General features: G+C 40.2%; 1 protein-coding gene across 5 annotated transcripts in view; it reads left to right on the forward strand.

The window, feature by feature from the left end:
- The window catches only part of WDFY2 (WD repeat and FYVE domain containing 2), a 199,685-nt gene that overhangs the window by 139,662 nt on the left and 33,482 nt on the right, over positions 1-26,541 (forward strand). For all 5 annotated transcript variants that reach the window (XR_005202480.1, XM_037743438.1, XM_017542455.2 and 2 more), the window contains 3 exons: positions 3,624-3,774; positions 12,332-12,444; positions 23,326-23,452. Coding sequence is in view for 4 of the 5 variants with exons in the window: in XM_037743438.1 (XP_037599366.1) it covers positions 3,624-3,774; positions 12,332-12,444; positions 23,326-23,452 (391 nt within the window). In the remaining variant the exon portion in view is untranslated. The remainder of the gene's footprint in view (positions 1-3,623; positions 3,775-12,331; positions 12,445-23,325; positions 23,453-26,541) is intronic.

The raw sequence follows: 26,541 nt of genomic DNA on the forward strand, positions 1-26,541 counted from the left end.
CTCCAACTTGGGCAACAGAGCAAGACTCCATCTCAAACAAACAAACAAAAAACAAATACTGAAGGATTCCCCTTAAATATGAGGTAGTTGTTGTAATCAAATTCATAGAGACAGGATGGAGAATGATGATTGCCAAGGACCAGGAGAGAGAGAAATGGCAAGTTAGTGGGTACAGAGTTTCAGTTTGGGAAGAGGAGAAAGTTCTAGAGATTGAAAGGTGGTAATGGTTACACAAACACACACATTAGCCCAGGCCTACTTAGGGTCAGGATCATCATATCACTGTCTTCCACCTCCACAACTCATCCCACTGGAAGGTCCTCAGGGGCCGTAACACCCGTGGAGCTGCCATTTCCTATGATAACAATGCCGCCTTCTGGATATCTCCTGCAGGACCTGCATGAGGCTGTTATACAGTTAATATTTTAAAATATATAAATAGAAGGAGTACACTTTAATGATTTTAAAAGTATAGTACAGTAAATACATAGGCCAGTAACATGGTCATTTAGCATCATTATCAAGTAACATGATTGTCTGTGGTATACTTTTATATCACTGGCAGCACAGTAGGTTTGTTCACACCAGCATCACCACAGACAGGTGAGTAATGCATTGCGCTAGAATAGCCACGCCCTTTCAGCTCCATTATAATCTTATGGTGCCACAGTGTCCATCATTGACTGAAGCATCATTATGTGGCGCATGACAGTATTCACACAAAAACTTGTACATAGCTCTTCATAGCAACATTATTCATAATAACCAAAAATGGAAATAACCTCAATGTCCATTAGTGATAAATGGATAAACCAAATGTGGTATATACATACAGTGAATTACATGGCCATTTAGGAATGAAGTACGTGCTACAGTATGGTTGAACCTTGGAAACTTATGCTAAGAGAAAAAAGCCACACACAAAAGGCCATATATTATATGATTACATTTATATGAAGTGTCAGGAATAGGAGAGAATTCATAGAAAACATAATAGATTAGTGTTTTCCAAGGATGAGGGAAGAGGGAATTGGGGACATAGAATTTCATTTTGGGATGATGGAAATGTTCTGGAAATAGATAATAGCGGCGATGCACAACATTGTGAGTAACTAATAGCCAGTGAATTATATACTCTAAAATTGTTAAAGTGGTGAATTTTGTGTAATGTTAATTTTATTTCAATACAATTTTTAAAAATCAGTGATTCCAAAACCAGAGGCCTTACAAGAAAGAAAACTACAGACCAGTATCTCTCATGAAAAAAAAAAAAAAAACCCCACAAAAAACCGAAAAACTGGCAAGTTGATCCCAGCCATGTATAAAAAGAATTGCACACCGTGACCCAGTGGGATTTATTCCAGATATGCAAAGCAAGTTCAGCATTCAAAAATCAATGTAATCCATTACATGAACAGATTAAAGAAGAAAATAATATTATTAATGTGAGAAAGCATTTGGTGAAATCCAGTTTGTTATGAAATATTCTTAGCAAACTAAGACTAGAGGAAGCTTCTTCGATAAAGAAATATCTACGGAAGCCCTGCAGCTAACATTATCTTCAATGGTGAGAAAAGAGATACTTTCCCTCTAAGATCAGGATCAAGGCAAGGAAGATGTCCCCCTCACCACTCCTATTCAAGAAGTATAGCCAGACATCAAACCTACGTTTTTTCTTATATGAGTTTCTGAAGCTTAGTGATAAGTTATGTATCTTTGAAGTTTTTCAATAAAAGAATCTTTTTCACCTTAAACAAAAATAGGTGATCTGAGTGTTGTGGTTTTTTTGGTTTTTGTTTTCCAGTAGTCAAAGGTAGCCTGTTACTGAGAGAGAGAACCAACTTTAACATCAGGGAGAATAGGGTTTTGATTCTATCTTTGTCATTCATTCCTTTTGTAGCTTTGAGCAAGCCACTTAACATTTCTAGCCTTTGTCTCCTCTGGCCCAGGAAGGCCACTCAGAAGGCTAAAGCCCCTTATTATCTAGGGCTGCTGTCATCCCCTTGGGCTCAAATATGATAGATAGAAGGCTAAAGGCCCCCTCAGTAAAAAGAGGGGTGAGGTGTTAGGGGCCACTTTCTGCTTGAAATAGACTTGAGTATACTTGAACTCATTAGAGAGTTCACTTTTTATTCCATCACTATTAGAACTTGAATTGAACATTTGATGATAGAGATGTAAAAAGATCTTCACGAGTTTCTCCAAGAAGCTACATCTTTTAGTTAAGGTCTGTGTTTAGATCTTGATGGTGGCTGGTACTCTGAAAGATGTGTATTGTAGAGACATCACAGTGTCACTGCTTCCCTATTCCCTTCGATTCTCCAAGCTTCAAATACCTGCTCTTAGAACATCAGGCATTTGTTGAATGACTGCCCTATGGTTCTGACTGTACTGTATGGTAGCAATCTAAAAGGGCCATCTTGCTAAGATTGTATTTGTTGTAAACTGACGAAATCACCCACTTTGCAGGGTCATTACAATGATTAAGCTAGAAAATGTATTTAAGTGCCTGGCACTTGTTAGACACTCAGAAGTTGGCAGATGATATTGTTATTGTCAGCAGAGCTGCATTTATTTATCCATACTGTCTAACTCTGTTTTCATGATCAGAATATGAAATCAGTGTCTTCTCCGTGAACTCACCACAGTCATAATGTGTGTGTTCATGCCCCATCAGACTGCCAGCCCTTGGGAGCGAGTCCCAGTGGGGTCTAGGTTGCAGGATATCAGTCTTTGTTCATTTCAGTTAGCTCTGTTCAGTGACTACAGATGCCCTCCACCTCATTGCCTGGAATATATAATAAGAACACAAAAGTCCTTCCACTTGATTTCATTTGGTAATTGAGAAGCCATAAGACCTCAGCCAAACTATTCCACCTCATTGTGCCTCACCTTGCCCATGTGTAAAATAGGGAGATGTGTTAACTGGTATGAATAGCCTCTTCTAACTCTGGAATTGTGTGACGTGATAACTATAATCATATTGCTCTTGTTTATTAACAACTATAGGAAATTTGCTGTCATTATTCATACACACACACACATACTTTGACGTAAGGGATACTTCACTTTCTTCTATATGGTTCTTAGAAATAATTCTGTCCTTCCCATGCATTTAATTTTTGAAGGAAAGTGTTCATCTAGAACTTTTGTATGGCTTTATAAGACATTGAAAGAAGAACAGTATGCGCCGGTTTTTTTGTAAGTCCACATAAACTGACGGTAGTGATTATATTACATGAACGTCACTGCTAATGTGTGTTGTGGTCACAGCTGGCTGTGGCTCTCTCCAGTCCAGCAGCCCTAGCATGTCTGAGGGAGGTGGCCCAAGCCCTTTGGTAACAGGAGCTATGTGTGGCAGTAATCCTTGGGTTGGCACATGGGGGAACATGGGAAGAGATGGATAGTTTTTAAAAAATCACCAAAAACACTCAGACACACCTGCCTACTGGTGAATACGCCCACCCCCAACGAGAACCACTGTTCTACCCTGTCCTTGAAATGGTTCTGCTGGTCAGCTTATTCTGGGGTGGGGAGAAGAGAATGGTGCATCCCCTTGGGCCATGTTCTTCCAACCTCCTTAGGATGCTTTATAGGTTGTTTTCTTTTCTCTTGGTTTTCAGCGCATCAGAGCAGAGTGACGATGATCCTGTTTGTCCTGGAGCTGGAGTGGGTGCTGAGCACAGGACAGGACAAGCAATTTGCCTGGCACTGCTCTGAGAGTGGGCAGCGCTTGGGAGGTTATCGGACCAGTGCTGTGGCCTCAGGTCTGCAGTATCCTTTGCTGGACAAAAATCTCTTAGTGGGTACTTACCTGTTGACCTCTTTGTTTAATGAAATTTTGGAGTATGTGCAACTTGTACATTTTGTTAATGACTGAGTTGCCCAGTGTGATTATAGTGCTCATAGAATTTCCTAGGCACAAATCATCAAGAGCTCCCATGTAAGCAGAGTGAAGTGCGGTCACTTCACCTGAAATAATAGACTGCTGGGCCATTTGTGAGCCTAGTGTAACACAAGGTCTGACATCTAGACAGAACACCGTGCAGATTCATGAACCTCAGCTCTCAGAAATAATTATGGTACCTGAAGGTGAAATCGTTACCAAAATGTAATCTTTGCTTTTTGTACAAAAGTAATTTACACATAGATATCAAGGTTGTGAACATTCTCGTTGGTGCCGGGGAAAAGAACCACGAGATTCCTGTTCAGTTTTAAATAGTTATTGAGAGGCTACCATACCAGGGCCAAAGTAGATGAGCTGTTATCTACATGGTAATGTTAAAAGTTTTGTTCCAGGAATGAAACATTTTCAGGATATGTAGAATGATATTTTTGTCTCCCAAGTTGCCAGGGTCCTCGTGCTTAGGGTGAATCCTTGCCAATGCTGGGTAATGCTCACATCTGCCTGACTGGGCTCCAGCTAAGCACAGTATTGAGCAGTGCATGACGTGTGGATGAGGCTGCCATTGTAGGGAGTAAAGGACCCTGCGGTTCTTAGTTTAAAAAGCATACGGTCTCTATCTTCTGACACATTAAGAAGTTGGTAGAAACAGGTCACTTGTCAGCGAAAGCAGGAAGAAACAATAAGTCCTGCTTCCTAATTTCATCTCCGTGTTTATAAAATGCCTATTCAGTGATTCTCAACATCTGACAAAGTACATTGCTGTTTCTTTGAAACCATGTGGCATTCAAAGGTATATTTTTGTGTTTATATAAGGTAATATCACTCTTATTTTTCTCACTGGAAGAGCAAGGTGAAGAAACTAAGAATGACCATTGTGGAAAGTTGTGAAAGTAGCAAGTTGCCAAGAAGACCAAAGGCAAGGATAATAAGGAATGACAGGCAGGATCAACTCATCTTTGAGAGGCTAGTACTGCCTGTTAATAAACTCCAACCTTTATTTTCTAAAAGCCAATTCAGATGGGCATAATACTGAAATTGAAATACATGAATTCTCTTGCCAATACATTAATGACTTCTTACAGTATTAGAGCTGGAAGGGCACTTAGAGATCACCCAGTCCAACCCTTCTGTCTTTGTCCATTTGGGCTCTATAATAAATTACTGTAAACTGGATATCTTATAAACAACAGAAATTTGTCTCTCACAATTCTGGAGGCTGGGAATTCTAAGATCAAGGCACCAGCAGCTTTAGTGTCTGGTGAGGGTGCTTGCTTCCTGCTTCACAGACAACATCTCCCCGTGTCCTCACATGGTGAAAGGGCAGAGGAGCTCTCTGGGACGTTTTTTTTTAATAAGGGCACTAATCCCATTCATGAGGATTCATATCCAAACACCATCACACTGGGAATTAGATTTTAACATACGAATTTTGGGGAGACATAATCATTCTGTCTTGCTTATCTCTCTCACACACACTGTAATTATGGGTGGTGATGGATGTGTTAATTTGACCATGATGATTATTACACAATGTATATGTATATCATCACATTCTACATTTTGAATATATACAATCTTTGTCAATTAAATATTTTTTTAAAAATTCAGTCTATAGTACCCTTATTTTACAGATGAGCTGGCTGAAGCCCAGAAAGGGTCCTGTGTCTTATCTGAGGCCACCCAACTAGTAAGTAGGAAAATCCTCGCAAGAACCCAGGCCTTCTGCCTTGGACTCCTATTGTTTCCCCATTATACTGCATTGCTCCTTCAAGAAGGAACTGATGGCATCAATATAATTTGGTCTTATGCTGGTTTATGTATTACTTAGCCAAGCCCAAGGAGTATGGAAAAAAAAAAATACAGATATTGCCCTCAGGAAGCTAACTTTTTAAACTATTTGAAAATGAAAAACAAAAAACAGATGCACAGTGTTCAACTTGCCCTAACTATTATAGTCTTTGATGCAGGATTATAGCCATCACAGCTACTCCCTTTGGGCATCTCCAGGAGTCATCCTCATTTTGTGACTATTCCCTTTTGTCACACCATGTGGCTTACCAAGCAGAAAGTCATGTGACTGGGTATCAGAAGCCTGTGTGTGTGAGAGCCTCTGGTTTCAGTTCCATCCAACCACCCTCACTGTTCAGGTGGTGAAGAGCTGCAATACTATAGACAGGCCCTCTCAGAAGATTCCCTGACCTCTGCCAGCTCTGCCTTGCCAAGTATGATTTTTGGAGCCATGGTGCCAACCTTTGCTCTTGAGTATTTTTCCATTGCTAAACACCGATGGCATGACAGCTCTGTGCTTTTGCCAGAGGGTCTTACCCAAGAACCATGTGACTTTTCTAAGGCTGGAATTTTTTTTTTTTAGCTGGCGGGTAGGCAGATTGTTAATAGGCAAGCCATACAGTATTAGCGTTCACATTTAAATTTAGCTTTTAAAAATATTTCCTCTTGTGAACATCCCACCCCTACCCCGCTCCTTTCCTTCTTTCTGTCACCCTCCACACTTACAGGGGTTTTGGTTTCATTGTTTGTTTGTTTTAGTGATGAAGGGAGGAGGAAGATCTGATGAATCAACATGAAATATGAATAATATCATTACCCCTATTTATCTTCATAGTAGATAGCTAATGGCTGATAAGAGACCTCCGCAGATGACTCATTCTTTTCTTATTTCCACATCACAGTCATTCACCCAAGGTAAGAAGTGACAGACTAAATCAGATTGAATTCCGCCGTTATTCCTCTTCTTTCAGGCATCTTAGTGGAAAAGTAAATACGCAGTGAAAATAACCAAATTTCAAGTAGAAAAATAAAGGAAGACAAAGAGTTCATAAATTTAATTATCAATTTATGATAATTCATAATATCTTAGATTGCAGGCTTTTACCCATTACATTGTTCACTGTCAAAACAATAATGTGAAGTAAAAACAAAATTGAATTATCAATTTATGAATAACCTCAAATTATTTGTTTTGATTGAAGATCTGAAGCTTTAAATATAAATGACCTGTAATAGTAACAATAAGAATGACAATAATAATAGGGAGAGAAAAGGAAAAAGAAAAAAAAATCTTAGATTTGCAGGTTTTTACACATTACTTTGTTCATTGTCAAAACAATAATGTGAAGTAAAAACAAAAGACTTAATTCTCAGTTTTCACAATGTAGAAACCATGGCTCAGGAATAGGTGACTTGCTCAAGGTCACATGCCTGTTAACTGGCAGAACCAGGATTAGAATTTGGAGATTATAATTTTTCAGCCAGCCCTCTGCACAACTGGGTACAGCAGAATGATTTCCCGAAGGCCCCATGGCAGGTAGATAATAGGAAGTAGAAATGTGTTCCTTCCCCACTTCACTTGTTAAGTCTTTAAATTTGTAAGTACTTTATCCAGCTTCATTTGTCAGTGTCTTGTTGTTTGACCATATTTTGATTATGTTTTTCCTGTTTTTACAAAAATACTTCAAATACTCTATTTTAGGATTTTATTCATGTTGGAGATATTTCCAAAATGTCACCATGTGTAGTGGAATGTTTCCCACCTAAGGCAATCTCTTAGATTTATTTCTGTTCAGGTAAAGAGTTCTGAAAAACTGTTAAGATTATGTCAGTTTCTTCGTATCATTCTTAATGCCAGTCAGTCACATCCACTGTTGATTCTTCTATCCCTTTTTGCTTTCTCTCAATTTTTGCTATTTTACAGCAAATTCTAGACCTTATATCATTTTATCCTTATATACTTCATTGAAAATATTTGGGTTACTTTTTCAGCAATCATAATGCTATTATTACATCTAAAAATTAACAGTCACTCTTTGATCTCAATATTGTTGAATAATCAATCCATTTTCAGATTTCAGTGATTATTTTGAAAATAGCTTTTTTGGAGTGGGTTTGAAATTGGATCTAGACAAGATCCACACATTGCACATGATTATCATATCTTCTAAATCTTTCTTCATCCAGAGCAGTGACCCCTTCACTTTTTTTTTAATGCCACTGCCAAGTTGAAGGTACTGAATCAGTTCCGCACACAGTCCCACATTCTAGATTGATGTCATTTAACTTGCTCCTTTGCCTACCCTACTCACATGTTTTCTGTAAACTGAAAAACTGCCCCTATAATCTTGATTTCATTCAGATTCAGCTTTTTAGTGACAGCATTTGGTTCTCACCAAGTGTGCTTCATCGAGCTTCCCATCATAAAGGACGTGACATTGCATCGTCACCCTTTCAGTTATGCCGAGATTGATCGGCAGTTCAGGTGGTGACAGCCAGGTCCCTGCAGCGCTGTCCTCCACACCAGCCTTTTCATGGTTTCATCCATTGCTGAGCTTTGCCTGAACTCTTTTTTCGTTAATGTTGCAAAATGGTGATTTTCTAATCCTATCATTTTTCCTATGTATTTGTTGGAATTCTTCCAAAGGATAACTTCCCCCTCATTAACTAGGCCTGTTTGGTTACCCTGAAATACAATTATTATAGGAAAAGCAGGATACATTCTTCTGTCTTTTAGTTGCTAATTTTCAGAGTACAGATTTAGTGCCCTGGTTACCTTTAGTAGGAATCTTTTTTTTTTTTCTTTTTGAGCACTATTATAAATGTTAGGTTGTTTGTTTTTAAATAATAATATGTTCAGTATATTTCAATAAATTGCCATCTTTTTATTGTATGTTCAAATTATCCCATCTTTGAGTAACAGCCCCATTAAATGGACCCCAATGTCTATTTTATTTTATTTTATTTCGAGACAGAGTTTCACTCTTGTCACCCAGGCTGGAGTGCAATGGCGTAGTCTCAGCTCACTGCGACCACTGCCTCCTGGGTTCAAGTGATTCTTCTGCCTCAGCCTCCTGAGTACCTGGAATTACAGGTGCCCGCCACCATGCCTGTCTAATTTTTTGTATTCTTAGTAGAGACAGGATTTCACTGTGTTGGCTAGGCTGGTCTCAAACTCCTGACCTCGTGGTCTGCCTGCCTCAGCCTCCCAAAGTGCTGGAATTACAGACGTGAGCCACTGCACCTGGCCCAATTTTTATTTTTTAAAGACTATTTTTTAGAGCTGTTTTAGATTCATAGCAAAATTAAGCAGAATTTCCTGTGCACCTTATGACCTCAACATGCATGGCCTCCCCATTACCAGCACCCCCACAGCAGAGTGGTACACTTGTTACAATTAGTGAACGTACATTGGCACATCATTATCACCCAAAGTCCATAGTTTAGGGTTCACTCTTGGTTTTGTACATTCTGTGGATTTGAATAAATATGTAAAGACATGTATCTACCATTGTAGCGTCATATGGAATAGTTTCATGCTGTAAATAGCCTCTGTACTCTACCTGTTCGTCCCTTACTACCATGTCTAAAAGAAGCCTATTTAGCCTTTGGGAGCTTCCTTGCCTTCTGACTCAACATGTCTCATGTTCATCTTGTACTTTTCCTGTCCAGTCCTGGAATCAGTCATTTTTTTAGTAAGGAACAATATTCAGAGATAGCTAAGAAGTATATATAAATGAGTGTGTATTTTTAAAAAGAGAACAAATCATCAGTTCATATATTTCTTATTCAAATTTAACATTACAGGATTTTTAGTTTTTGGTTTTTGTACTTGATTCTTTATCTCAGGCTGGAAAATCTTGGTTGTTAAAACATTGGCATAGTTCCTCATTTGCTTTATCCTACGCTTTATTTAAATGGTTCGAAAATAATGAACAATACTAAATAACAATAAGACTAGTGAATGTGATTTTATATTTCTTTGCAACTCTCTTTGTCCTTAGAATATATTCTACCAGTGATGGGGGTGAGAATTCTCCCTTGTCATAGTTCCCATTTTGGAATCCTGTAATATTTTGACATATTAAAAAATACATACAATTTTTGGTCAGGCATGGTGGCTTACACCTGTAATCCCGGCACTTTGGGAGGCCAAGGTGGGAGGATCACTGAGCCTAGGAGTTTGAGACCAGCTTGGGAAACAGAATGAGACACTGAAACATTGAAAATGTTGTGTTTTAAAGGCACTTGAAATCATTTTAACTATGTGATTATTTCACCAATTTGGTAGTTATGTTCATTCATTTTACTTTGTTTTCAATATGGGGGAGTTTTAAAAAATTATTTGAAATACATATATATGTGTATGTATATATATATATATATATATTTTTTAAATTATTTGAAATACACACACACACACACACACACACACACACACACACACACACATATTTTTTTAAGACAGGGTCTCACTGTGTCACCCAGGCTGGAGTGCAGTGGCTTGAACATGGCTCACTGCAGCTTCGACTTCCTGGACTCAAGCGATCCTCCTGTCTCAGCCTCCCATATAGCTGGAACTACAGGCATGTGCCACTGTGCCCAGCTAATTTTTTTAGTTTTTGTAGAGGTGAGGTCTCGCTTTGTTGCCCAGGCTGGTCTCGAATTCCTGGGCTCAAGTGATCTTCCCTCCTTGGCCTCCCAAAGTGCTGGGATTACAGGCATGAGCCACTGTGCCTGGCTACAAATTTTATGTACCTTTTAATATGTAAAAATATTACAAAATGCCAAAATAGCAACTATGACAAGATAGAGGTCTCACTCCCATCACTGTCCCCTCACCTTGCAGGAGCCACTTTTGTTAGATCTTAATCCTTCTAGTACTTCTCTTTCTAAATATGAGTGGATACATGCACATGCACACACATACATACACATTTGTATTTCTCTCCCTTTCTTACACAAAAATAGTATAGCTTATAAACTCTCATATGCCTTGGCTGCCCCCCCCAAACTTAATAACATATCCTGTTGTTCGTGTATAAAGAGCTCCATTCTTCCCCCAGCTGCATAATATTCTATTGTGTGGATGTAGCATAGTTAATTCAGTAAGTCCGCTATTGATAGACTGTTGGATTATTTTCAAACTTTACCTATTAAAATAACATGGAGTGACTAGTCTTGGGCATGTGTCATTTTGTATTTTTGCCTATGTATCTCTGGGACAGATCTTTAGAAATAGGGTTGCTAGGCGTTGTCATACAGAGAAGCTTATTAGAGACTCCATGCCTAGGGCTTTTACTGGTTATGTAGGCAGGTACCTGGGACATTCCAAAATTCCAGATTCCCAGAAGGAAAGCAGGTATTCAGCATAAGCCATATTGTTTGAACAGTTAAGGCACAGTGAGCCACTTTTATCAGTTAATGGTGAGAACCTTTGCAAAAGCCAAATTCTCAGACACCATGCCAACTTTGTAAGCAGACTTTCAGAAGATCACAGTCAGAGCTGCTGTGTTAACTCTTTTTGTACAGCACCATTTTGATTTCTCCTTGAACTACCTATTAATAGTTCCATTCAAATTTTACCCATTTTTCCATTAGGTTTGTGATCTTTTTCTTCTTGATTGCTCTTTTTATATTAGAGATTTGGGCCCTTTGTGACATAAGTTGCAAATATTTTTTTCCAGTTTTTCTTCTGGCTTTGCTCATAATATTTGTTGTGGTTTTGAGTCATAGCTTTTCTTACTCTGTTACAAAGAAACTTTCCTACCTAAGCTTATGTTTTCATTTTCTACATTTAGATCCCTAATTCATTTGGAATCTGTCCTGGTATACAATGTGAAATACAGATTCTATTTTCTTTTTCCAAATGGCTATCCAGTTTGTGCCAGCATCATTTTTTTTTTTAAATCTATCTTTCCTTATTCATTTGAAAAGCTACCTTCGTCAGGCATTTACTAAATTTAAGTGTGCTTTTGGGTTTATTTCTTGACTTTGCATTCTGTTCTATTAGTCTATTTATACATCAATACCATACTTTTAATTAAATTTTCTAACATTTTAAAATATCTGGTAGGGCTAACCTCCCTATCACATAACATACTTATTTTCAGAGTATTCTTGGCTCTTTTTTGCTTATTTATTTTTCCATATGAACACTTAGCTAGAAAACATGTGTTGATAGTTTAAAAATGTAATGTATAGATTTTAAATGTATACATTAATGGAGCAAGAAGTGACATCTTTGAGTTTTATTTTCAGAGTATTCTTGGCTCTTTTTGCTTATTTCAGAGTATTTTATTATTTTCAGAGTATTCTTGGCTCTTTTTGCTTATTTATTTTTCCATATGAACACTTAGCTTGAAAACATGTGTTGATGGTTTAAAAATGTAATGTATAGATTTTAAATGTATACATTAATGGAGCAAGAAGTGACATCTTTGAGCTTTAATCCTTATTGTCCAATAATACAGTATGTCCTTCATTTGGTTAAGTTCACTTTTGTGTCTTTCAGTACTGTCTTTAAGTTTTCCTCAGATGGCATTTGTGTATTCCTTGTTGCATTTATGCCCTGTTTTTTGATTGTAAATTCCCCCATTCAATTTTGAGAAACAATCCTTAATGCTTACATGACAGATTTGATGTTGAAACCCGGCATGTGTTTATTGGTGACCACTCAGGCCAAGTAACAATCCTCAAACTGGAGCAAGAAAACTGCACCCTGGTCACAACATTCAGAGGACACACAGGTAGGATTAACAGCAAAATCATCACGTGCTGAAAATGCAGTGAGATATTGCCTGCTGTATCTACTGATGTTCAGATGTATTTTGAAATTGGCAAAGTACAATCCATGCTTGTGCAAAAGTACACATGATATGCTTAACTGATTTCAAAATGGTTCAGTAAGATATAACATCAAACATTTTTTGTATAATCCAAACAAAAGAGAAACCAGCCTATTTTGAAAATGTTGATAATTTGGTTCTCTGTCATATTGCACCGGAGAAAGCCAGTGTTTAGCCTACAATAATGAAGCATTGTTTGAGACCACATGGCCTCAGACGGCTCAAACCCCAGAAGACCCAAACCCCACAAGGCCAAAAAGACAGCTGCCTTGGTCTGACCTTGCCCTTCCTGGAGTTAGAAGATGGTGTACAAGAAAGATTCCCATTTCCAATTCAAATGAAAAGACAGGTATACTCTTCGTAGGTAGCTAGACTTTGTGAAAAAGGTCAAGTTCCTCTCCAACTTTCCTTCCTTTGTATTCTTTTCAGTTTAAAACACAAGGTCCCCTTTATGTTATTGGTCTGCTCAGGGTCATTTAAGCAAGGTAACATAAAATATTCATGCTTAGCCTTTGAAAGACTTCATAGATGATAATGATTAATTTTTTACTGGTAGTTTTAAAGTACTATTGACTCTAGAACACATTGACCCTAGAAAATGAGTCATTGCCAGTTTTCATGGTTATTTTCTTTCTGTTTTTTACTGGCTACCAACCCATGATTTTGCGTAAAATGGGATAATCCTGAGTTTAGATGTTTTAAGAAAAAAGTAGGGGAAAGAAGATGTAAAATTGGATAGTACCTAGATCATAAGGGGCTTCCTAAAGGGAAAAAAAAATGGAATGCTGGAATAAGAAACATATAGTAAGGAGAAAATTGAATCCAAGGAAGAAGATTCATAAAAGATCACCTTTATTTATGCCTTTGGGAGGAAGAACACATAGAAATATACCCTATGGATAGGACCCTGGTCTTCCCTGATTGAATTTCTTTTTTGGCCACTCACACCCTCACCAAACTTTGGCCAGGACTGGGCCTAGGGGTCTGGAGGGCACCCAGAATTGTCCCACCTCAGAACTTAAACTTCTGTCCTTCACTGCAGACTTCAGCCTCCTCATCCTCCAGTTCCCTGCACCTTTACTTTGTTCCACTTATGGTTTCCCCTTGTGGCACATTCCAGCCCGCAGTCCCTCCCTTTTCCCAGCGTCTCAGGCCCTGCATCACCTTTCCTCCCAGTGGTGCATTAATTCACCCATGCCTTCCTAGTGTTCTCAGTTCTGTGAATGTAAATATTCTGCCTTCTTGGCAAGCCTTTCTGATTCAGACTAACTCTCTACCTTTTCTCCTTGTGCAGCCAGCTGCTGGGTCTACCTACAGTAGTCATGCTGCCTTGAGGCTTAGACCATCATGACCATTGCACACTCACGATTTCCTCTTCAGAGTCATGAAGTTGCCTAATAATCCCTCTCCCTGTTCTCAGTTCACTCCTTCTCCCAGGCCCCTAAACAGAGACCTTCACCATCCTTCCCAAGCCCCTGTCTCCATCTCATTCCTTGCCTCGTCCTTAAAAACTATCAGATAGAAGCTTTTTTTAAAAAACATATTTCTTGTCCACTGTATATCCCCCCCACCCCAACAAACAAATTTTCTTCTCCTCTTGGTGCAGGAAAGCTGCTTTCCTCTGGCCCCAGGCTTCAGGGTCACCATACCAAAATAGATTGCCTTGGTCTCTCTTTTGACTAACTCAGCTTTCTCAATTTATTAACATGCTTATATTTCTTGCCTCTCTGGTAGGAAAACAAACACCCTCTCAATCCCATGTCTTATAGCAATTTCCTTCTTATTCTCTTAATAGCAATGCTTTAAAAAAAATTATGGTAAAATGTGTAAAACAGAAAATTTACCATTCTAACCATTTTTAAATGTGCTGTTCAGTGGCATTAACTACATTCACACTGTTGTGCAATCATCACCACCTTCCATCACAGAATCTTTTTCATCTTGTGAAACTGAAACTCTTTTCCCTTGGACATTAAGTCCCCATCCTCCCCACCTCCCCGTACCACCCGCCGCCCCAACCTCACCATTCCCTGGAAACTGTTATTCTATTTTCTGTTTCTATGAATTTGACTAGTCTAGGTGACTCATAGGAGTGGAATCATGCAATATTTGTCCTTTTGTGACAGGCTTATTTCACTCAGCATAATGTACTCAAGGTTCATCCAAGTTGTAGCAAACAACAGTGTTTCTTAGAAGAATATAATTTTCCCAGCTGCTTCATATTTTTCACTTCCAATTTGCCTTCCAGCTCCCTGCAATCTGGTTTGTCATTATTACGCCACTGAAACTGCAGTCCCCGAGGTGTCCAGCAGCCCTCTGGGGCATGCTGTAAACCTTGTTGTACTTAACTTTTCAGCAGCATTTTACATTGCTGCCATTCCTTCTGGCTGTAACTGCCTTCCTTTGGCTTTTCTTCTGCTACGCTGCTGGCTTTCTTGGGCTCCATTATGGTCTGTGGTGTCCAGGATCTTCCCTGGGTCCCCTTCTCTTTACACTCTGTGTTGTCCCTTGTCATCTCAGCCATTCCTCCCAGTCACAGAGTAAAAGGCACAGTCATTGTCCTCAAATTCTTCACAACCCAGTGAGAGAGACAAAAGCTGAAGCATGGTGGCAAGGGCAGGCAGGGAGTGAGCACCTTGTGCTTCTGGGAACATGGAAGGGCAGCCCACTTGAAGGAGGCGGAGGCAGTTAGGGATGGCCTCCTCGGGAGTCACTGCCTGACCTCAGATCTTTGGGGATGAGTAAGTATTGAGTTCATGGAAAACAAATGAGAAGAGCAACTCAGGCAGAGAAAACCAGCGTGTTCAAGGCAAGGAAATGTGTAGGAGCATGGCTCTCTTGAGAACTGCTATCACTCTTTTTTTGGTGGGAACACTGAGTATGAGGGAGGGAGCGGGGAGGTCAGGGTGAAGGGGCAGCCAGAAAGGAAGCAAGGGTCACTTCCCATCACCGAGGTAGTGCTGGCACGTCACTGAGAGACTATTAAAGAGTTTGAAGCAAAGAAGGTAACCTGATTGGATTTTAAAAGATCGTCTGGCAGTAGAGAGTGGAATTGGAAAGCTGGTAGGGAACTGTTCCTTGAGATGGGACCGTGGCAGTGGGAAAGTAAGGAGTGGATGGATTCAAGGTAGAATTCAGAGGTGTATTTTGCAGTCCTGATGATGGACCTGATGGTTTCCAGGTTTGCTTTAGGCAGAGGTGGCTTTCAGCCTGACCTCTTGAGTCTCCAGTAATCAGGCACTCACCCACTCACCCCGTCACCGTATGGCAGCTAATAGGAGCCCTCTGAGTTTTGTATTGTTGCCTCCAGGCCAGAAAAGGGGCAGTAGCGGCTTCTAAGCACTGCTGTCAGCCGCATGTGGCTCAAGGGTCCCATGTTTTACAGGCTTGTTCTGATATGAAATATGACCTTGGCATTGTGCCTTATCTTTCTTAAAGAGTTTAAAGCATTTTCATTTTATTTTTATCAAGAAATGTCTTAGAGAAAAACAGGAAATAGCCCAGGAAGTTCACTAACGGACAGGAAGGCAAATGTAGCAGGTCAGATCGTTACCTCGTCGTTATTCCTAAACAGTAGTATCTGCCCATCACGAATGTGGCTACAACACGACTCATTCCTGGAAAGCTAGAGTGAGGGCATCTAAGAGAGTCCATGGTGGTTTAGACATATTGTTGAGCTCTTCCTAAGTGGTAGGCTCATTCTAGGCCCTGGGAGGTCCCAAATACAGCTAGTCTCAATTCTGGTAAAGGGATTTTTGAAAGGACAAAACGAACACCCTAAAGTTAATCCAGTTCCATTAAAGAGCAGCTTTGGAGGTCCCATCACTCCAGATGCAAACTCAGAAGCAGACAGGTCTTCAGTATGTGTCCAGAGTCACAGCCGTTCACCCCATCACTCTCTCTCACAGTACAGAAGGTCATACAAAAATGTGGGTTAATGAGGGGATCGACCTAGTAGTCATGCCCAGAGGCCAAAGCATAACATTTTTCTAATCCCTTGGGATTTAGGAAACTAATAGTTTTATGTTCTTATGCTCCCTCTGCTGGTTTTCTTTCTGGAGCTAAATGCCAAGTATCATAGTTCTTTGCCATTTCTGCTGTTTCCGCAGAAAGTAGAATGTATTTCTGTGAAAAAGTCATAAACTAACTTTAATAAAGGAGAAAAAAAAAATCTTTTTTTTTTTTTTTTTTTTTTTAAAGACAGTCTTGCTCTATTGCCCAGGCTGGAGTGCAGTGGCGTGATCTCGGCTCACTGCAACCTCCACCTCCCGGGTTAAAGGAATTCTCCTGCCTTAGCCTCCAGAGTGGCTGGGACTGCAAGTGCCTGCCACCACACGCAGCTAATTTTTGTATTTTTAGTAGAGGCAGGGTTTCACCATGTTGGCCAGCTGGTCTTGAACTCCTGACCTCAAATGATCCACCCACCTCAGCCTCCCAAAGTGTTGGGATTACAGGCCTGAGCCACCACATCCAGCCAAAAATCATATTTTGACCATTGGAAATTAATAGTGTTAATAACAGGCTTTTTTTCTTTTATTTCTAAGAAATTATTTTATTTGCATGAACATATTTGAAACAGGGGGGCTTGAATGTAAATCTGCCAAAGCATACTCATTAATGAAGAATTAAATACAAACTTGTTCGTGAGCCGTAAGGGGAAGTATTGAAGGGAACAGTGTAACTATAACAAAAATAACCAAACAAACTAAGAAAGTCACAGTTCAATGCAAACATGCAAGCACTTATAATTTAGAACTTCAGTTTTGTTTACAGTGGAGACTCACACAGATCCAGTTTATATAAACTGCAGGTCAGTAGGTGTGAATTGTCATCCTATATAGATATGATGGTGCCAGGACATGTGAGTGAATAAAACAAGCATAATTTTTGCCCTTACCCATCTTCCAGCCAGCATGCATTAGACCAGTAGTTACATATAATTCATCCAAACATTATGAGTAGCAGGCACTGTGGAACCCTGATGTGCACAGTGGCTTCTTTGGAAGCAAATTACAAAAGGTCCTCTCCTCATGCAGAGAACTAAAGGGAGGCTTCCGAAATAAGTGGTTTTAGTTTTGGTTTTTTCCTTCCTTCCTTCCTTTCCCTTTCCCTTTCCCTTTCCCTTTTTCCCCTTTCCCCTTTCCCCTTTCCTGTCTTCTTTCTTTCTTTTTGAGATGGAGTCTTGCTTTGTCACCCAGGCTGGAGTGCAGTGGTGCAATCTTGGGCCACTACAACCTCTACCTCCTGTGTTCAAGCAGTTCTCCTGCCTCAGCCTCCCAAGTAGCTGGGATTCACAAGCGCGTGCCACCATGCCCAGCTAATTTTTGTATTTTTAGTAGAAGCGGGGTTTCACTATGTTGGCCAGGCTGGTCTCGAACTATTGGCCTCAAGTGATGTGCTCACCTCAGTCTCCCAAAGTTCTGGAATTATAGGCATGAGCCACTGTGCAGGCCAGAAGTGGTGTTTAAATAGCACCTTAAGGAGAGAAAGGAATTACCTAGGTGGTGGGGCCATTCCAGCGGCATAGAGTGGGAAAATGTTAGCAACCACACAAAGGCAAATGACCTTACAAGTAGTGTTAGGAGCTTCAGGCATTATTCTCAGGTTGGTGGGAAACCAGTGATGAAGTCTAAATAGAGTAGTGACATGATTTGCATTTTAATAAGCCACTGTGGCAGCAGTAGGTGGTAGATTGACTGGGAACAGAACAGATGAACAGACACTGTTTCAGAGGCTACTGCTGGAGTCCCTCGGAAAGCTGACTTTGTTTGGACTGGGGGACAGCAATGTGTGGAGACAAGGCAGGGAGATTTAAGGTCTGTGTGGAGAGCAGGGGTCAGCAGTACATGGTAACTGGGGTAGCAGTGACTCCCAAGGCTTCTGTCTGTAGCATGTATTGCTGGTGTGTCTGGTGATGGCATTTCCTGAAACCCAGAGCACTGCTGGAAGAGCAGGTCTGGGAGAGAACAGCACTGTGCTTGAACTGAACATGTCCTTGGGGTGGCAGAAAAGAGACAGCTGGGTGAACAGTTGTGGATCTCCGGATGAAGATATATTCTAGAGATGGAAGGCATTTAGCTTGACAAAAATGCTTTTCACTTCACCCTAGAGCAAAATGCGGGAATCAGAAGGTCAGATATTTTATTCAGGAGGCTCTTCCTCTCCTTTAGCCTCATGTTGGCCTGCACCTGTTACCCTTGAGGGTGGTGTGACACTCCCTCTGCTGAGTTACCAGATCACACTCTGGGAAAGGCAGACCCAGCAGTTTCCAACCCTGATTTTGTAACACTCTGCGTGGTCTTTCACTTTTGCAAGGTATGTGGTAAATGTCTCAAAAAAAAAAAAAATTAGTTCCCTAAGCATTTTGGTAATATATATTAAATTTCTAAAAATCTTTATACTCTCTGATTCAGTTCTACATTTGGGATTCTCTTCTAACTAATTGGAAATGTGAACAAAGTTGTATGGGTAAAAATGTTCATCTTAGCAAAATGTGTAACACTTAAAAGTTAAGAAAAATCTAAAAATAGGTGAAATAAGACACATACATGTGTGAGATACTAGCCAGCAACTAACAGTTATATTTATGAGGGTATATAGTAGTATAAATTGTATAATTATGAAAACTTTTATTTTAAAAATATTTTGGCAATTTTTTTATTTTGATAAAATACATATAACATGAACTTTACCATTTCAACCTTCTAGGTGTACAAGTCATGCACTGTACAAGTCAGTGACATAAAGTACATTCACAGTGTTGGGCAGCCATCACCACTATCTATTTCCAGAACTTTTTCATCATCTTTAATAGAAGACCTGTGCCCACTAAAGAATAAGTAAAATACTTTATTTCTAAGAATTAAACCATTTAATTTAAAAATTAATCTGTAGGTCATATTAGGGAGGCCAAAGAAGGAAGAAGCATAAAATAAAACACTTAACGGGACCAGAAAGATGGAATAACTTGAAATGAAATCAAATGAAATGGAACAAATGCTTTTTATCATTTAAAATAGAAACACTGGAAAACCACAAGCATTGAAGCCCGGGCTCTGCCCCCAGCGTGGGTTGGGGTGTGAGGTGTATGTCTGCACTGCTTGGAATGCAGGCTGGCTGAAGGTGGTTTCTCTGCTGCCAGAAGCGTTAGTTCATCAGGAAGCCCTATGTGCAGAGAGATGCAGGAAAAGATAAGGGAGAGGCCGTTTCCATCAGCACCTCTCCCCACCGCATCTCTGATACTTGGTGTCTTGCACAGCCTTCCCATCAGCTCCCACCCCAGGCTGTCCTAGATGCCTCTTGCTTCTTGCTCTCCCATTCCTCTCTGCCATTCAATTCAGCAGAACAGTTGAGTAAACATTTATTGAGCGCCTCCTGTGTACCAGTCACTGTGTGCTGTGCTGAAATACAAAGATATGTAACCCAAAGTCTACTGTGGGGACAGACTTATAATCCAACCAAGTTCAATATAGTGGGGTCTTTGTAATGATAGAGATATGCACAGAGACTGGAACCTCACCTGGATTGAAGGTTTTGAGAAGGCTTCCTGGAGGAGAGGGTATTTGAGCTGCACCTTGAAGAGGAAGAAAAGTTACTTGGGTGATAAAAGGCAGGACAGGCACTCCAGATAGGGGAAGCAGTCACATATCGCGTAAGAGAATGGATCCATCAAACATTGCGTGCATGCTCTTCTTGTTCTCAAAGGTAATCCATCATCATATCGTTGTACATTTTTGGTGGGTAGAGTCTAAGTCTTATTTCACTGTATCTGCTAAGCCTAGCACAGTTTCTCCACACAGAAGAGGCTCAGTACATGTTTATTGAACTGATTTGAAATGAATGCTGTAATTTATCATTTATAAGCCAACTTTAAATGACATCATTGTTAGGACATTTACACAGAGCAGGCATGGGACTCCAGAGTTATTTACTCCCCACCCCATCCTAAACTTTTTCTTGTCTTGCAGCTTTTCCTTCTTTCTTTTCCACTCTAAGCCCTGGGAGGATCTGATGAATATACTCCGACTTGCTTTAACCAGATTATCCATTTCCCTTTCTAACTCTGTGTTACTAAGAACTCCCCTTCCTAGCCCTGGCCCCTTCTGGCCTGATAAAATGTGGCAAAGATAGGCCTTAATTGATCTCATGATGGCTGGGATAGCATAGAACAAGCTGGTCACTGCCTTAAGGCTGACTCAGCAAAGGACACTATCACAGAGATTGTATAGATGAGGTCTCTTGTACTGTAATCATAGCTGACATAGCTGACATATGCTAGGCACTGTTTTGTGTGCTTATTTATATTAACCCATTTGATCTCAACAAAACTGTAGGTTAGGTACTATAATCATCCCTGTTTTACAAATGAGACTTCTGAGGCACAGAGACATTAAATAATTTGCACAAGGTGCTATACCTAATAAAGATAGAGCTGCGATTTAAGACTAGATTCCGGTTTCAGAGCCTGTACACTTATAACACCGTATCTAAACGTTCTCTTCTATCCGCATAAACCATCCTCATCCCATAGTCATAAACAAAGAAGGCAGAGGGCCTGCTCTTCATGGTGCGGTGTTCTTAGATGTGTAGGTGTATATTGGTCAGGGAAATCTAAAGGTATCTGTCACCTGGCTAATGGTAAGCCCTATTTCAATATTTCCATGTTGATTCTGACAGGATGAACAACTCTTCCAATTAAGTCTTTTAACTGAATCAAGTAAGCCTTTCTAATCATTCTTTTTACCAGTGCCCACCATTATGAAACCTGATAATGATGCCTTCAAGAACCTGAACTACCCATTTCACGTGTTATATAGGGGAAATTAAACACTTGTCACCTTTCTCTTATCTAGCCCCCCACTTGTAGTGGCTTAGTCAGTCAAGCAAGACCATCTCAGAGATTGCCCTTGACACAGGTATGCCATGACCTAAAGAAGTGAGCAGTCGAGTAGATGAAGGCATCACATTAACAGTGGTAGTCAGCCAGGCACATGCTTCCTGTGTGCCAGGAACTGTTTTGTGTGCTTATATATATTAACCCATTTAATCTTAACCTATTTAACCTAATTAACCCATTTAATCTAATATTAACCCATTAATAGGTGTTGTGTGTCTGTTTCGTCAGCAGGAACAAAGCCAAGGGCATTATTTCATATTCTTACTCCATCATTAAATCATTTGCCCATTTGTCCAGGCTAATTGAGTGCTTGCTGTAGGTATGGCAGGCAGAATTCTAGGTTTTAGGGATCCTGTAGTGAATAAGCCACAGCTCTAGCCCTCCTAGAGCTTCTGTTCTACTGGGGCAGTAAACAATCAATTAAAAAAAAAAAAAAACAGAGTAAGCAGGAGAGTGATGAGTGTAGTCAAGGAAGGTGTCTCTGAGGAGGTGACATTTAAGCAAGGGCCTGTGTGAAGTGGAGAAAATGATCTTTATGTTTGCATTCATCTGCTCCTTCATTAATTCAGCAGACAATACAGTTTAACAGACAATACCGTGAGTGGCCTCTCTGCACCCATCACTGGTTGCTGTTGCGGAGAATGTTGGTGGTTGGGGGTGAGGGCTGGGCTGCAGGCAGTAGCTAACCACATATGCACTGGGGGAAGCCGTGTTTACTCTTACAGGGGCAAGAGTGTATACCAGCAGCATTGGTGCAGGTTTAAGAACACACTAGGCAGCATAATCCAGAATAGTAGAGTTTGGGGTTTCCCTCCCCTTTTTGAGCTTAAAAAAAAAAATCTTACTAAGAAGAGTCATTTGAAAAATAAGAAAGTATTCTTCTGAAACAAATGCATGAGAGAAACTTCCCTCAAAACTTTTAAAGTATAGCCCTTCGTTAGAATAAATTGATAATCTAAATAAGAAAAATGTCAGATTCTAACAACTTAGGAGCTATTTTATGTTCTTTTCAGAATACAATATTTTTTAATAATACGAAAATAGTATTTCTGACATTTTTAAGTATTTGCAGGCTTTGTGCTCATCTTATGTGGAAAAAATTGTTAGTACATAAGGGTTTGATTTACAAGGAGACTACCATAGAAAATCTATTCTAATATTTTATAGCCATCCACTAGAGTAATCCTAATAACCCACATCTGTACTGCACATTACAGTTTAGAGAGGTCCTATGTAATTGATCTGATTCTCACTACAACCCTGTGAAGTAGGTAACGGCTAGGTTGATGTTATCATTCTTAGTAATAGTCAAAGTGGTCGTGGTGTTACTGTCATCTGCATTTTACAGTTGAGGAAACTGACATGTAAGAACATAAGTAGTTTGCCTGGAATCTGTAAATTAAAATTCCCAAGGAGCAAACGTAATTTTAATTTCTGATATTGTGGCCTAATTAAATCTGATATTCAAGAGTAAAAAAATCTAATTGAGCATTTGTAAGCCCTATTTTCTTCTCATCTGTTATTGTCAGGGGTGGGAGGTAGGCAGCAGTTAAGAAAATGTGGTTAGTATTTCCAAACAGTGCAATATTTTTAATTCTTCTTAGAATTATGTCTCCCTTTTAAAGGTCAATTTATCATCATTTAAATTTTCTTTTGGTCTTTACAGTAATTTATGGTACATTAAATGTTGGTGAAAAACGCTTAAAGGGTGGGAATTTCCTTGGAGCCAATTTTTTTCTCTTTGGGGACTTATTTGTTTGTTCTTTCAACAAAAATTTATTGGGTACTAGGAACTGCACTAGGTCCTGTCTCCGCTGCATTCACATTTCTTTGGTGGGTAAGAGTCTTACCTTGGGACTGATGTCTGGCTGTGTCTGTCCTCTCAGGTGGGGTGACCGCTCTCTGTTGGGACCCAGTCCAGCGGGTGTTGTTCTCAGGCAGTTCAGATCACTCTGTCATCATGTGGGACATCGGTGGGAGAAAAGGAACAGCCATCGAGCTCCAAGGACACAAGTAAGGCTGCTGGTGCTTTCATAAGGAACTCTCAGAAAAACATTCTCGGCTGACAGCTAGAACAAAGGAGTGTAGCCCAGTATCTATGGCAAGATCCTAGCATGGAAAGGAACATGGGGGGAACACAAATACTGGCCACTTTGATTTATAACTATGTAAAGCTGTGTTTATATACTTATACCCCATTTGAGTCCACAGAGCATCTGAGAGTGCTTACAAAACCATAAAATAATGGCAGCAAATAAATAAAAGGCAAAAATTAGAACTGGGAAAAATATAACAGTAAAAATTTGAGAGTGAGGAAAAAAAGAGCTTAAAAATACAAGCTGTGAAGGCTTACAAAATTTCTATAATTGAGTTCAAATGTGGCTTCAAGCTCCTTGGCAGCATACAGAAAAGAGGAGAGGTAAGATCCTTCACAGTACATTTTGTACTTGACTAAATATTTATTGAGTCCTTGCCTTGATTCATGTTAGGCTCTTCTTCCTTAAGGGTTAGGTTTTATGGGACTGCAAGGAAGTGCAGAGAAAGACTTGCATTTCCTTAGAGCAGTTCTCAAACTTTGCTGGGCGCAGAGAATCAATGAGGAATTTGTGAAAAGGTGCCCGGTTCCTGTCTGCTAAGATTCTGGTTGCCCTCTGGCGCTGTGTGGATCTGTGCTTTGACAAGCTTCCCAGGCAATTCACCACTGGTGACCCTCAGCCCACACCCTAAGACGCCCTGCTGTCCCTGGGGGAAAAGCCTAATCTTTTTGCATAAAAGAATGTTAGATCTGCTTTACAACTCTAGTGCTCATCTGAACTGTTTTTTACTTATAAAGTTTTCAAAATAATATTGAGCAGCCCTTGGCAGCCATAAACAAATGTTAGTAATGTTCCTATGAACTAACCAGTTTTAAGCAATGTTGGCTTTTCCTATAAATCTGCTTGGAAACCCTAGTTTCAAAATATTCTGCTAAATAAGTAAATCTAATTTGCAGTTGTTGGACATAAACTAAATTTTGGAGGACCCATATACAAATAATTGTTTTAGTTTTAGAATTTAGTGTTAGAGAAGTAGCTACTAAGCTCTTCTTTCTCATATTGGAGAACAGAACAGCTGTCTGGGGTCACTCCTGGCTTGTGGGGCCACTCAGACCTTGTCATCAGTTCATTAGAGGAATTGTTCCCTTATGTTTATCTTTATGACAAGGGGACACACATCCAGGTTCTGTAGAAGGAGTTCACATCATCCATGTGAGAGAAGAAAAAAGAAGCCGGGCACCAGGCACGATCATGCCTATAACCCCAGCACTTTGGGAGGCCGAGGTGGGCAGATCACAAGGTTAAGAGTTCGAGACTAGGCTAGCCAACATGGTAAAACCCCATCTCTCCTAAGAATTCAAAAATTAGCTGGATGTGGTGGTATGTGCATGTCATCCCAGCTACTCTGGAGGCTGGGGCAGGAGAATCACTTGAACCCAGGAGGTGGAGGTTGTAGTGAGCCAAGATTGTGCTACTGCACTCCAGCCTGGGCAACAGAGCGAGACTCCATCTCCAAAAAAAAAAAAAAAAATGCCAAACCACAGTTCTGTTGAGTAACACTATTATCATCTAATCTGCCAGGTAATTGCTGCCAACTTGGACTCTCTCAGAGAAGTGAAATTCAGGTTTTGAATGAAGATGACTAATATTTACTGGACTCATTCAATTTAACTCCTAACTAGTTTTATTTTTACACAGTGATTAATGAAGACTGCAAGCACTCTTGCACGATTTCATGCACCAGATGATCAACTATAGCAGGGCTTAACACCAGCATCACTGTGTGCAAAGGGCCCTTGACCTGAATGGAAAATGTGGTTCTGAGAAACTTATACCTACAGTTTGTTAAGCGAGGAAAAGATATAAAGTTTAGATAAGTCTGTCAGTCCTAGAAAAATAAAACTTTAACAAATAGGTCTTTCAGTTTCTAAGTATAGACTTGCTCTTTTAGAAAATGGAATAGAACCTGCTTGGAGTCCATGCTAATAGAATAATGCCCTTAGAACTTGTACAGGTAGGCAGGCAGGCTGCTGAGATCAGGAGCAACTAGGCAGAAGTGCCTTTACACAGGATGAAGGGCAGAGGGCCTTTGCCTGGTGCTTTATTTAATTCAAGCTTAGTAATACATAAAGTGAGCTCTATGAGGGACTCCTTGTCATTAGGTCTTAGCCCTGAGAGGGGTGGCTCTGGTATCTCAGAGACAGGAGAGTAAACTTTCTCAGCATCAATCAGTGTCACTCTGTTAGAGTGGGTCTGAATACCAGGGTGGGGATAGAGAAGCCCCTGGAGCTGCTGGAAGTAGTGAGATGGCATGGAAAGGTTTCAGGATCATCTGGCAGAATAGGAGACCACTTCAGGCCAGCAGGGAACAACTTTCACAGCCACCATTCCTTCACCCTGAAAGTCAGCTGCTGGCATTCAGTGATTCTCATATTTGAGTAGCACCTAATATTTTGTCAAAGAGCTTTCAAAACACACAGACTCAGTTTAATCTTGCAATAACACTATAAAAGAGAGAGCTCAGATATCATTTTTAGAAGAGACTATTGAGGTACTGTATTCAAAGACCCTAGCTGGTAGCTTAGGTCTCGAAACCTTAATTGAGTCCAGCAGGGAGCTAATTAGCACCTTTCATATATCCAGCCCTCAGTAAGGCACTTGGTATTCTAAAGTGAACATTGACTAACACATGGACCCCAACATGCCTGGTGATGCTTAGACCTCACGGCTGCCCTTTGCTCTCCTACAATTCCTGGTTTTCCCTCCCCCCCCAACGTGACAGATGGTGGCCAGAGTTCCAAATCGGGGGCATAATTGGTGAGCCTGGGAACTAGGGAGAGCAGACTGGCTTCCTTCCCCAGGATGGAACGACTGCTTTTCCTTGGTATGAAAATGTCCAGCCATTCTGTTGAGGGACAGCTGCACGTGTCTTCTGTTCTGGGTTCTGCAGCTTCTTACCATCCTTCAGCAACAGAAAATGTGACATTTTTATAACTAGCTTGATTTGGTGTGTAAAAATCCCATAAAGCAGAGAAAGCTTTAGCACCAAAGAAAGTGATTGATGAC

This window comes from Cebus imitator, unplaced genomic scaffold (genome assembly GCF_001604975.1).
Source record: "Cebus imitator isolate Cc_AM_T3 unplaced genomic scaffold, Cebus_imitator-1.0 Scaffold145, whole genome shotgun sequence".
In the NCBI taxonomy this organism is placed as follows: domain Eukaryota; kingdom Metazoa; phylum Chordata; class Mammalia; order Primates; family Cebidae; genus Cebus; species Cebus imitator.